The following is a 12,687-nucleotide window of genomic DNA, read 5'->3' on the forward strand; positions in this document are numbered from 1 at the left end:
AATTTTTATCTTTCGTTTTATTTAAAAATTATGAAATTTTTATTTATTTTATTTGTGATTTGCTTTATTATTAAAAGTACTTTAATTATAACTTCTCGTTTTTATATTTACACTAATTTTTTAAATAAGACGAAACATCAAATGTTATAAGAAAAAAGTCAAAGCGACTACTAATTAGGTATGAAGGTAGTACTAATATGCCCAGGCATGCAGACATTCCTGTTTTTTTTACCGTTTACCTTACTACTACCCCTCTGTCTCTCTCTGTCTCGTCTGCACAAACTACTGTACATATTGTGTCATGCATATTGTCATGAGTGATACGGTAAAAACAAGAAAATAAACAGACGAGAGAAAAGAGAGGTAGGGAAAGTTAGCATCTCTACCTTGTCCTCCAGCGTATCTATGTCTAGGGCTGTCAACGAGCCGAGCTCGAGCTGAGCCTGTAAAATGTTCGAGCTTTCCGACTGGGCTCGAGCTCGATCAAGCTCGAGCTCGACTACCGAGCTTGTAAAAAATATATATATTTCAAAGATAACCTTTAAAAAATTAATTTCTAGTTTATCATACTAATAAAAGAGAAAAAAAGAATAAAATAAATATATTATGTCAATATAAGACATACAAATAATATATTTGATCTCCTAATTTATTAAATAACAATAAAAATGATATATTACTAGGCTCGTTAGAAGCTCGAGCTCGGCTCAACAAAGCTCGCGAGCTTAGGGAGAGGCTCGGGCTCGGCTCGTCTGGAGCTCGAGCCGAGCTCGAATCGAGCCTAGAACGAGCCGAGCTCGAGCAGCTCGTGAACCTCGAGTTTTTTTTTTGACAGCTCTATTTATGTCGGGTGCCGTGGAAAGACATAAAAAAATAAGGTGTACTGGTGAAATGTTTAGCTTTGCTTGCATATGCATGTTGTGTGTGTTACTACTGCTATTGATTTCTTTTTATGAATGAACAGGAACTGTGCATTTTCGTAACTTTGGAAGACTAATTAACCACTAGAGATCTTATTTCCTAGCTTCCTAATAGTGACCAATAGTCTTCCTTTCAAGCTAGATCGAAGCCTTAATTGGTGATGAGCGGGAGCTAGCTGTGCATTTCGGTAACTTTGAATACTAATTAATAACTGTGACCTCTACTGCATTATTGTCCCTAAGTAAGCCCTGACAGTGATTAGTGATCACCAAGAGTCCTCCCTTCAAATCTTACACTGCCATAGAACACATTATTGCAGACAATTCGAAACCATTATGTGCATGGCACATTGTTTTAATCATCATGATCAATATTTAAGAAAGTGTTTGTAATTTTTAAAATTGTTTGCAATACAATTTTTAGACAGTTTCTCGAAACCCACTACGTTGAATAACCTAGAAAATTGTTCTCTCTAGCTAGTAGTGTACCACTCCATATTTCCCAGAATAAAGCAACCTAGAACTGAACAAAAATAGTAGGATCTATGCATCCTATTTAATCATAGGTTGTTATATCATGGGACAGATGGAGTAGTGTTAATTGGTTATTAGAACCGACTTTGTTTTTCAATTGATTGTTATTAATATTGAGGCATATATCTATGGTGATGCAAAAACTTCTTGTTGGGATAAAGTGCTTTATTTCTAGCTAGTATATATACACATGCATATCTTTTAAATTTGTGTACGTTTTTTAGCAACAATAAAATCTTGACCCATGTACAATTTCTTTTATTTTTTAATTTGTTATTCTCATTGTAATCTTGGTTAATGATATAATCAAACATAATTAGATAAATTACCAATGAAGTGAAGCGCAAATCCTTTTTTTTACTTAATTCAGTCACTGTTGAACTTTGCTGTCTCAGTTTTGCAATTCACTGCTACAAACTGATTTCATATTATATTGCATTTATTAGTACTGCCCTTTGAGATATGATGAGGGACGTCCAAAGTCCACAGCAGGTAATAATATTGGTTTACGGATTATTCAATCATGCATATTCACTGTCCATAACTAAATTAGGAGCATCAATGGCCATTATATGGAGTGTTGTGCATGTTTGTTGTTAAGGCTATATATATATATATATATATATATATATATATATATATGCGTTTAAATTTGTACTGGACATATTAGAAATTCATTATTGGTGCCAACACTATGAACATATGCATGTGGATAACCGTGCCACTTGGTGCAAGCCACATAGATGCGTGGAGTGTACACACTGGTTTTTTCCAATATAAATTAAGGTAATACCCATGAAAACTTGAGTTTAGCATTAATAATCCACCTACAGAATGGAGTGACAAGCTCAAGACATCCTCCTCCCAGTTTTATTTGCATCATTTGTCGTTGTAAATATGTCTTAAAACCAATTTTTACATTGTAAATTATGTGGCACATTGTTTTAACCATCATATTGTTTTAACCAATTTTTTTTCTGATTACATTAAAGATACACACGTATACACACTGCTATACATACAAGCACACCTCTAGAAAAACTTAAAGAGATTAATTATGGGCAATGGTAAATCTCCGTCCTCATTAATTAATTCCTACTGAAAACACATCGCATGACACCCTACGAGTGCACTCTCTTTATACAACCTCAAAGAGATGAAAGCGAATGGCAAACTAATTCTCAACTTAATTAAATTTCTACCGAAATACATCGCGTATATGCAATATTATAAGAGCATATTGAACTCTGATGAGTATAGTCATGGATTCACGACTCTAACACCACACTATCAATAACTTTCCTTTTTACATGTATATTAACTAAGCTAATATAGCAAACTTGACAATGCATTATATATTTTTGGAGCAAAGAAACTAGGCACATTTGGTGCTGCATATTAAGCCAAGCGGCAAAACTGAGGATTCGGCACTTCTCAATATGGCCGACTCACATATATTAGTGAGAGTGTGAAATATGGGGTTCATAAGAGCTAATCCTAAGGCTAATTAAGCCTTAAGTTCTGCCCTCACCCCAGGTCTCGAGAGAGTTTCGAGTGTATACATCTTTCAGGTTGATAATACTCATAGTCTAGAACAAGCTAGCTTAATGTTAAATTTTAGAATCATAAATAATTTCTAAAACATTTGTCTTATAAATATGAAGACTATATGTACATATTTGTCTTAATTAACTTAACAACTCTTAATTAATAGTACTACTGAACCAACATTGGGAAGGGTGTCCAGGCTCCGGACAGGGAGAAATGGGACTGGATGTGCAATGGCCGGGAACACAGTTACCATTGCATCAGCTGTGCCGGCCCGGCCTGCCTGCAACTGCATGCTCTCTGTTTTCCTCTGCACAGCAAACACAGAGACGGCTGGCTGGGTTATCTGTGCGGTAGTAGTCCACATCCATGTAGTATGCAAAATGCCAAAACTTATATACTACTACAACACATATATGCCAATTGCCAAATGCTGGTTTGGCATGCACAAATCCCATGTGATCCTCCACACTGTTCTCCTGCAAATAATCTCAAAATAGTTCCAAACAAGAAATAGAAATAATAAGACCTCTCTCTCTCTCTCTCTCTGGTGTTCTATACTACATTTTTCAACTCCTGATCCCTTATTTTTCATGTGCACATTTCCTAACTGCTAAATGGTATGTTTTTCTAAAAAAAAATCTACAAGAGATTTGATTTTTTAAAAAATCATATTGATTAAAAATTGTAAGTTTCTAGGCTAATACATTATGTGTTAACCCACTACTTTGTTTTACATCCCCTCTAATCAAACACAACCTGTGTTTGAGAGGAGAAGTAAAGATAAAATTACGAAGATACGTAAAACGAGATAAGCTATTAGCATATAATTAATTAAGTATTAATTATTTTAAATTTTAAAAAATCAATTAATATGATTCTGTAAAATAACTACCCTATAAGTTTTAAAGAAAAAAGACACATTCTTTAACCGTTCAAAAATAGAGCATGTGAAGAACAAGACAAATCTTCTTTCTCATTCTATCGAACGTTGCCTTCAAGTTGAAGAGAGATTTTCGTTGTATACGAAACGAGAAATCTTATTAGCACATAAAAATAATAAATTTTCCAAACAACATATGTATAGAATTTCTTTTAAAAAAACGCACCATTTAACAGTTTTAAAAAAGCGTGATAACAGAAAGAAAAGAAGTTCAAGTTTGAAGTCGAAGAAAAAAAAAACTAGCCTTAGACTAGAGAGAGAGAGGGGTGGGTGTGTGTTTGTGAGTTTTCTCTCTCCAAAACAGCCATGGCGACTTGTTGCACCGAAAGAGCAATGGCGCCGTGACGAGGCGACGTCCGGCGAGGCGGACACATGCCACTACCGGACAACCAACACGCCAATAGTTATTACCCCCTCCCTCTCTCTCTCTCTCTCTCTCCTCTGCCTTTTTAACCACCCCTGCATTGCAACCCCTCCTCCTCTCCTGCAAGCTCACACTCACACACTAGCTTAGCTTAGCCACCTCACTCGCTAGCTCACTCTAGCTCGAGCTCCACTTCGTTGGAAGCCACCACGCCACGACGGCGACGGCGGCGGCGAGGAGGAGGCGGGCATGATGAGCGGTAGGATGAACGCGGCGGGGGACGAGTCGCCGTTCCCGTTCGGGGCGATGCAGGCGCCGGGGCCGGGGGCGTACGTCGGGTTCGACCATGGCGCGGCGGCGGTGGCGGCGGCGGCTGCGGCGGCGCAGCGGGCGGGGATGCTGCAGCACCACCACCACCATATGTACGACGGCTTGGACTTCGCGGCGGCGATGCAGTTCGGCGGCGGGCAGGACCCGCCGCCGCACCCGCAGCTCCTGGCGCTGCCGCCGAGCATGGCGGCGCCGCCGCCGCCGCCCATGCCGATGCCGCTGCAGATGCCCATGACGATGCCGATGCCCGGAGACGTGTACCCGGCGCTCGGCATCGTGAAGCGCGAGGGCGGGGGCGGAGGCCAGGACGCCGCCGCCGGGAGGATCGGGCTCAACCTCGGGCGCCGGACCTACTTCTCCCCCGGCGACATGCTCGCCGTCGACCGCCTCCTCATGCGCTCCCGCCTCGGCGGCGTGTTCGGCCTCGGCTTCGGCGGCGCCCACCACCAGCCACCTCGCTGCCAGGCCGAGGGCTGCAAGGCCGACCTCTCCGGCGCCAAGCACTACCACCGCCGCCACAAGGTCTGCGAGTACCACGCCAAGGCCTCCGTCGTCGCCGCCTCCGGCAAGCAGCAGCGCTTCTGCCAGCAATGCAGCAGGTAAGCTACTGCTCCGCCATCACCGTGCTACAGCGTGTCGCCATGATTCGCTATACTTGCTTTCTTGAATTCTTTCTCTCGCCATGACCGGTCTCGGGATCGATGGAGAGAGAGAGAGACAAGCGGAAAATCGCGCAGGAATCGAACGAAAAGCTGCGAGCTAGTAGCTGCCAACTTTTTCTTGATTCCTCCTCTCTTTCTGCACTGCCACGATGCGACGATCCGGTCTGTGCGTATCTCTCTGCGTCGCCTGCATGATATGCTTTTCTTTTTGAGTTTTTTTCTCTCTTTATCTCTGCTGCTGCTGCTGCTGTTACTGCCATCCCATCCACGCATTGACCAATGCAGCAGCATTATTCGTATAGTGTACTACGTATAGTATGTTGTGTGATGTACACGTTTTAATCTACAGAATTGTGACATTGTGGGTGTACGTACATGTGTTGGATAGGTTTCACGTGCTCACGGAGTTTGATGAGGCCAAGAGGAGCTGCCGGAAGCGGCTGGCGGAGCACAACCGTCGCCGGCGGAAGCCGGCGGCGGCGGCGACGACCGCCGTGGCGGCGGCCAAGGACGCGGCGGCGGCGCCGGTAGCCGCCGGGAAGAAGCCGAGCGGCGGCGCCGCCACGTCTTACACCGGTGACAACAAGAGTAAGCTCTAATCGATGACACTAAATTGTTGTAATAATTGGCTGTAGCTCCCTAAGCAAAGGCCGGGATTCTATTCTATTATCTAAAAAAAAGATTGCATTCTCTGCTACACTCTGCCGTTCGTTTTTAACATGAACTGATCGGATTAATTGATGCAGACGTGGTGTCCATGAGCGCGGCCAAGTCGCCCATCTCGTCGAACACCAGCGTGATCAGCTGCCTGGCCGAGCAGGGCAAGCATGCGGCGGCGGCGGCGAGGCCGACGGCGCTCACGCTCGGCGGCGCGCCGCCGCACGAGAGCTCGGCGCCGCAGATCGGCGCCATGCTCCATCACCACCACCATCACCAGCAAGACCACATGCAGGTGAGCTCCCTGGTCCACATCAATGGCGGCGGCGGCGGCGGTAGCAACAACATCTTGTCGTGCTCGTCGGTGTGCTCCAGCGCGCTGCCGTCGACGGCGACCAACGGCGAGGTATCAGACCAGAACAACGACAACAGCCACAACAATGGCGGCAACAACAACAACATGCATCTGTTCGAGGTCGACTTCATGTAGAGCTTTACCTTAGCTTAGTTACTTCAATTCCTACTCGATCCTACCATGTGTTCGTGTCATTTCACCTCTTGTGTAGCTAAAAGTAAGAAAAGAAGGGAGAGCAGAAAAGGGTATAACTTCCAGTACGTTTGCATCAGCCATGAACCAAGTGAAGAGAAGAAAAAAAAAAAGAGGAGCAAAAAAGAAGGTAAAAAAAAAAAGGAAAAGCAGCAAGGATTCCAACAGCTAGGATCAAACTTTTTTTTCTTTCTAGCTACCCTGTTGCACTGCAAGCAGCATGCATGCATGCCTTCTTTCTCAGCAGCTTTCTGTTTCACTTGGGGAATAATGTGGTTTGTGTGTGTGTGAGTGAGTGTGTTCTTGTTCATCTCATCTTAGTTATTAATTTCAATATTATTGTTGCAACTTGCAATGAAGCTAGATTGTACCTGTTCTTGTTATTGTTGTTGTTTCTATCATGCATATGCAAAGCTCCTATATATGCAATTAATTAACAGATATCAGAGTTTCACTGTTTCAGGTCCCAACATCTTATTACTACCACAGCATAATCTTTTCGAATCTTCCATTGCCTCGTTTTTCTAGTGTTTTTTTACCACGCATTGCGTGTCAATAGTAGAAGTGTCTTCTTGTTTTTTCTTTACCGTGCAGGAGAGTGATTCACATTTATTGCATGTGAAAAAAAAATTAGGGCCCCACAGATCCTGTGCTTATATATGAACCTTAAATTCACACGAAGCTGGCTTTGAACACATCTACGTACGTACTCCGGCATATGCATGCATGCATGTTGAGAGAGTTCATTAATTAATTCTGCAACCGGTTCCTACATTAGTAGCATGGCAGCAGTGTCTTATGGTGGGGTCCACCAGATAATTATGATTTAATGATCCAAGTGTAATAAATACTAGGCCATCGTACAAATTTCTTAATTAGCTAGGGTGCTAGCTCTACTGTATATAACGTCCTTGGAGTTTTAATTTGAACGTGAGGAGATTTTATTAATTTTTGGGACCCCTCTGGAAAGAATTGTTTGGCACTGTTCATTAGATTGAATGTATCAGTCAGTTTGTCTAAAAGAAGGCATGGAAACTTATTTATACTTTAATTTGACACACCACTTTTGAGTAGTCTAGGCCTAAAACATGATTGACGAACAATTAATTCATTTGCACTTCAAAACCAAAACTACGTAGCCCGGCCAGAAATTCAAAACCTCTTGGTGCCAATGCGGCAATGCCATGTTAGTTAAAACCTTATTGATGGAGAAGGTACAGTAGTGGAGTCTCTCTTTTTGTTTTTGCCATTAAGGTCAAATAGCATTACTTTATATTGTAGTGCGTCATTTTTTTAAAAAAATAATTTATTTAATTATATGTAAAAAAAATGCCGACTTGTAAGGGAGTTTGCGAAAAAAAAAACCGTGGTGTTAGCTGACCCCACAACCTTCTATGTAACTCTGCCACTACACAGACACACATCCCACCCCAACAAAATACAATCAAGCAGTGTTAGAGGAAGGATGTAAACATGAGGAGGGGGCATGCGTGGTATATACTCCCTACATTCCTAAATATAAACACTTTCAAACTCTGTAGACAATATTAGCATTTTTAGAGCATTAACATTTGGGAACGGAGGGAGTAGTAATCTCAGGATGAGAACAGAGATAGCTAGGAAGACGGTTTAAGGTTAGAATGGTATTGGTGTGATGTGGATCGAGTGGGGGCAAAGGATGTGGGGACACCAATCTTGAGTAAGCGAGTGCCAGGGGCGGAGACAAATCTTGGGAAATTAGGGTTTGAGCGCCTTAAGCTTGTGTCCTTAATAAATCCTTTGTAAATCCACTAATAAGTATCCATGGAAAGTTCCAAGATTCAACAAATTGAATTGGTTGAGCCTTAGGTTGTGTTCGGCAGCTTGTGTTCCCAACTCTCTTCCCTTGTGCTCCGCGCGCACGCTTTTCAATCTGTTAAATGCTGTGTTTTTTGCAAAAAAAAAAAGTTTCTATACGAAAGTTGTTTAAAAAAAATCTAGTAATGCATTTTTCAAAAAAAAAAAAGTAAACACTCCCTCCATTTCAGGTTATAAGACGTTTTAACTTTGCTCAAAGTCAAACTATTTTAAGTTTGACTAAGTTCATAGACAAATATAGTAATATTTATAATACTATATTAGTTTCATCAAATCAATAGTTAAATATATTTTCATAATAAATTTGTGTTGGGTTGAAAATATTACTATTTTTTTCTACAAACTTGGTCAAAGTTAAAGTAGTTTGACTTTGACCAAAGTCAAAACGTCTTATAACCTGAAACGACGGGAGTACTTAATTAATCATAAATCGCTCCATTTTATGTGCGCGGGGCCGAACACAGCCTTAGTCTTTGTTGGTTGAGCCCTAGTCCGCGTAAATTCCTGCTCCACCACTATATATCTCGGGATAATAATTATTCACTACTACTAGGTAAATTTGTGCAAACAAAAAATCACAGTGGTATGTTCAAACAAGGCGCGAAAACACCGTGTTTCCCATTCAACCCTAGGGCAAAGGCTTCGCCCCCATATATCGCCCAGTTAATTGCAGTATTAACTCCAAGATCACCAAGAGCAACACACACACACAATACATTCATCACCCTGGCCGTCCCATTGGGTAGCTCTCCATCTAATAATAAGGCAGGCAGGACAGGGCAATAAAGCGGCGTACTTACTTGCGCATGTGTGTGTGCAGATACCAGCGACAGTACAGGGACTAGATCAATTACCCCCATCCCCCTCAATGCAACGAACGAACGATAAACAGGAGAGAGACTAGAGAAAGAGAGAGATGTGATTGCATGTGTGTGGGGATCAATCTCAATCATATCTTGGGGTATTCATAGGAGCAGTGAAAGCTCCCGGGGATCCTCCTGGATATGGGGGGATCGTCGATCACACGGACGTACGTACGGCCGTCTCTCCTGATCGATCGCCTACTAGCCCCCCAGAAACAGCCACGGAAAATATACTCTGTATCAACATTGAAAATGGATTGATCCATCGCCATGGCTGCAGTAGCTAGAGCTTGCTGGATAGCAGTAGAGTGTAGGATAGCTGGGCAGTGAGTGGCCATGGCTACTGCTACAGCGGCGGCAGCAGCAGTAGCAAGCAGATGAGGTAGCAAGCGACGTCATGCAGAAACGGACTCTGGGGTGGCAGGCAGGCAGCTAGCCGCGGATGCCGCGGGCGGGGGGGCCTGCACCGTTTGGACCGACTCGGCCGATCCACCGCGAAATCGAGATTGATCCTCCCTCGACTCGCTTGCTGGGTTGCTGCCCCTGGAGTACAGTCTGTAGGGAGCAGTATTCATCTTTTTTTTTTCTAAGAAACACAGTAAAAACATAGATATACACACCGTGTGCACAATACTACGGGATATTTAACTTTCTGTCACTTTTAAACTTTTAAGATGTGGCAATTAATTATTTGCCACTCACCGTCTATAACACGTGAGCCCTTATATGTCTATGATATATGAATTTCATAGCAAATAATTTAGCACCACTCGTAAGAGTGGCAAATAGTTAATTAGGATGATTAAGTCACTTAACACTAGAAAAATAATTAGCTGTAAATAGTGAGTGCTCGTGTTAAGGGAGTGACTAGTAGTAGTATTCATCTTTGGCCTGGTTTAGTCTAAACTTTTTCTTCAAACTTTCAACTTTTTTATCACATTAAAACTTTCATACACACACAAACTTTCAATTTTTCCGTTACATCGTTCCAATTTTAACAAAACTTTTAATTTTGACGTGAAATAAACACACCCTTTGTAGGAGTACCGCTGTTAAATTTCAGACTTTTCAGTTGGAAATTTGTAGTAGGATGCCACTGTTGCCCTTCCTTGTGCTGAGGTGATGTGGATTGGAGCGTTGTTGTGCATTCACCATGTGGAGTGGGGTGATGTTGACACTTTGTCAATTGGTGGTACTACTGGACTACTGTGGCAGTGTGCTCTGTTTATCGGTTGGACTCGGGGTGTTGTCATGTAGGGATACTATTCTGCAGTACCGCATTGCTAGCAGGAGCCGAGGGGTGAAAACGAAAAAGAAACAAAAAAAATTTGAATTACCTCCTGAGCTTTTACGATATTTCGATTTACCCTCCTTAATATAAATACCTGACAAATTAACACCCTAAACTCTTCAAGCCAAACGAATTACCATCCTATTTAATCCGGAACAGTTTTGGTTCTATACTTCTATATGGCGTACATTTGCAATCCCTTGGCAGTCCAGTCAATCATTTTTTTTTTCTAAATCGTTGGGGCCCACCTGTCAATGCTTCTCACAACTTCCATTCATCCCCGACTCGCCAGTTTGCGCTGCTACCAACACAACACCACTCTCTCTCTCTTCCTCTCTTCCCTGGGCTCAATCTCGGTAGGTGATATCGAAAACAACGAGGCAGTGATCAACTGTCATGGGCCTAACCTCAGCAGGCAACGCCGTCGACGACGATGTAGGCCTTAGCTGATGCCACTTCATCTTTCTTCTGCCTCAGTCATCGTGTGCCTCACATAGGTCCATCACCTCCACACATATCCTTTTTCAAGCTCTGACGCTACAAAATTCATCCCCTTTGAGGATCACCGCTTCTCCCAACGTCCGACTCTACCTTGCTTTGTCAAAACGATACACCGCTTGTGACAAAGGAGGCATAAGAGACACTAGTGAACGACAAAAGGTGGCATGGGAATAGATTTAGAGAGGGTGGACAACAACTCAAGAGAGAGGGGTAGGGGTATCAAGGGGGACTCAGGGAAGCGGTGCCTGTGAGGCTGTGACACGAGGGAAATGCAATGTCCTTCGAAAAATCGTTGGGTGCATGTCCCATGGGAGAGGACGGAAGACAGAACTTGTAGAGGTGTAGTGGTTGCTCGGTGAGACTCGTATCTAAGCATTTCCTCAAGAGGACAAATATAAATTGTATCAAGATGGAAAAAAATGAAAATCTCATAGGTAGTATTAAAGTGAGAGAAAAAAAACTATTCCTTCCCCAAGTTAATTTCAGAGATTCAGGAAATACGGCATTCGAACTATTTTGGGAAGGGACTGTAGCCCTAGACTTTTGTTTTTTTTTTCACTTCAATGCTACTTCCTCCGTTTCACAATGTAAGTCATTCATTTCTCACATTCATATTAATGTTAATGAATCTAGATAGATATATATGTTTAGATTCATTAACATCAATATGAATATAAGAAATGCTAGAATGACTTACATTGTGAAACGGAGGGAGTAAGACATTTTTTTTTCTTCTTGACACAATTTATATTTTAAGTTGAAACATTGTATGAGGAAATGGCAACGTAGCTTGTAAGAACATAGACCGATTTAAGCCCTCGCGTGTAAAATGCAAACTATCACAAATTTTTTCTTCTGAAAACTACTCCTTGTGTTTCAAAATATATAATTTCTACAAGTTTCTCAAAATGTATTTTGGCATCCTCCGTCCAGATAGATATTTGGAAATGTGTAAAAAAATAATTATATTTTGGAAGGATGAAGTACTTTGTTCCATAGGATAGGCTGGCGTCTATCATCCAAAAGAATATATATATATATATATTATCAAACAAAAAAATATTATTAGATAGTGAAGTGAGACGCTTTAGTAGCTCGGGGCTTGAAATGACTCAAAAGTATTTTAGGCTTATTTGGTCGGGCGAATAATTTGTGAGTTAGGGGCCTTTTTAAGCCAGAAACAACTGGACCAGAGGTCTTCTGGGCCGCTGCTGCTGTGCAGGGCTGTAGAGATTACGCCAACCTAAGCATGAACGGCAGATTACTGGGCCGTTGTATGGCCAACATAAATAGGTTGGGCCACGAGCCCATAAATAGGCCTTCCATGTGTAGATGGCTGCAGGGCATTGAAGACATTTCGCAACCTGAGTCGGCAGAATAACTAGCAGGATGTGTCACTCAACAAGGACATGGACAAGGTCGCCCTCTCTAAAAAGAAAAAGTCACACTTCACAACAATCGAAATGCTGGTGCCTTTATCCACTGGTAGAATTCAGATTATTCACCAACATACTAATGGTTGAGTCTATTCTGTGCATTCGTACGATAGTGAAATTAGATGTACAAACTTTATGTCTGAGTTTCACATTAAGATGAAACAGTCTAGGAAAAATATCCAGATGAGGGTTTTATATTATCCAAAGAAAAAATCTAGAAAATGACGTGCAAAA

General features: G+C 42.0%; 1 protein-coding gene across 1 annotated transcript; it reads left to right on the top strand.

Moving 5' to 3' along the window:
• Positions 1–4,424: 4,424 nt before the first annotated feature.
• On the top strand, positions 4,425–6,946 carry LOC127775959 (squamosa promoter-binding-like protein 10). Its single transcript, XM_052302277.1, has 3 exons — positions 4,425–5,238; positions 5,690–5,889; positions 6,048–6,946. The coding sequence occupies exons 1-3, from the start codon at positions 4,559–4,561 to the stop codon at positions 6,446–6,448; spliced, it is 1,281 nt and encodes a 426-aa protein (XP_052158237.1). The 5' UTR covers positions 4,425–4,558; the 3' UTR covers positions 6,449–6,946.
• The last annotated feature ends 5,741 nt before the right edge of the window (positions 6,947–12,687 follow it).

Source organism: Oryza glaberrima, chromosome 6 (genome assembly GCF_000147395.1).
Source record: "Oryza glaberrima chromosome 6, OglaRS2, whole genome shotgun sequence".
Classification (NCBI taxonomy): Eukaryota; Viridiplantae; Streptophyta; class Magnoliopsida; order Poales; family Poaceae; genus Oryza; species Oryza glaberrima.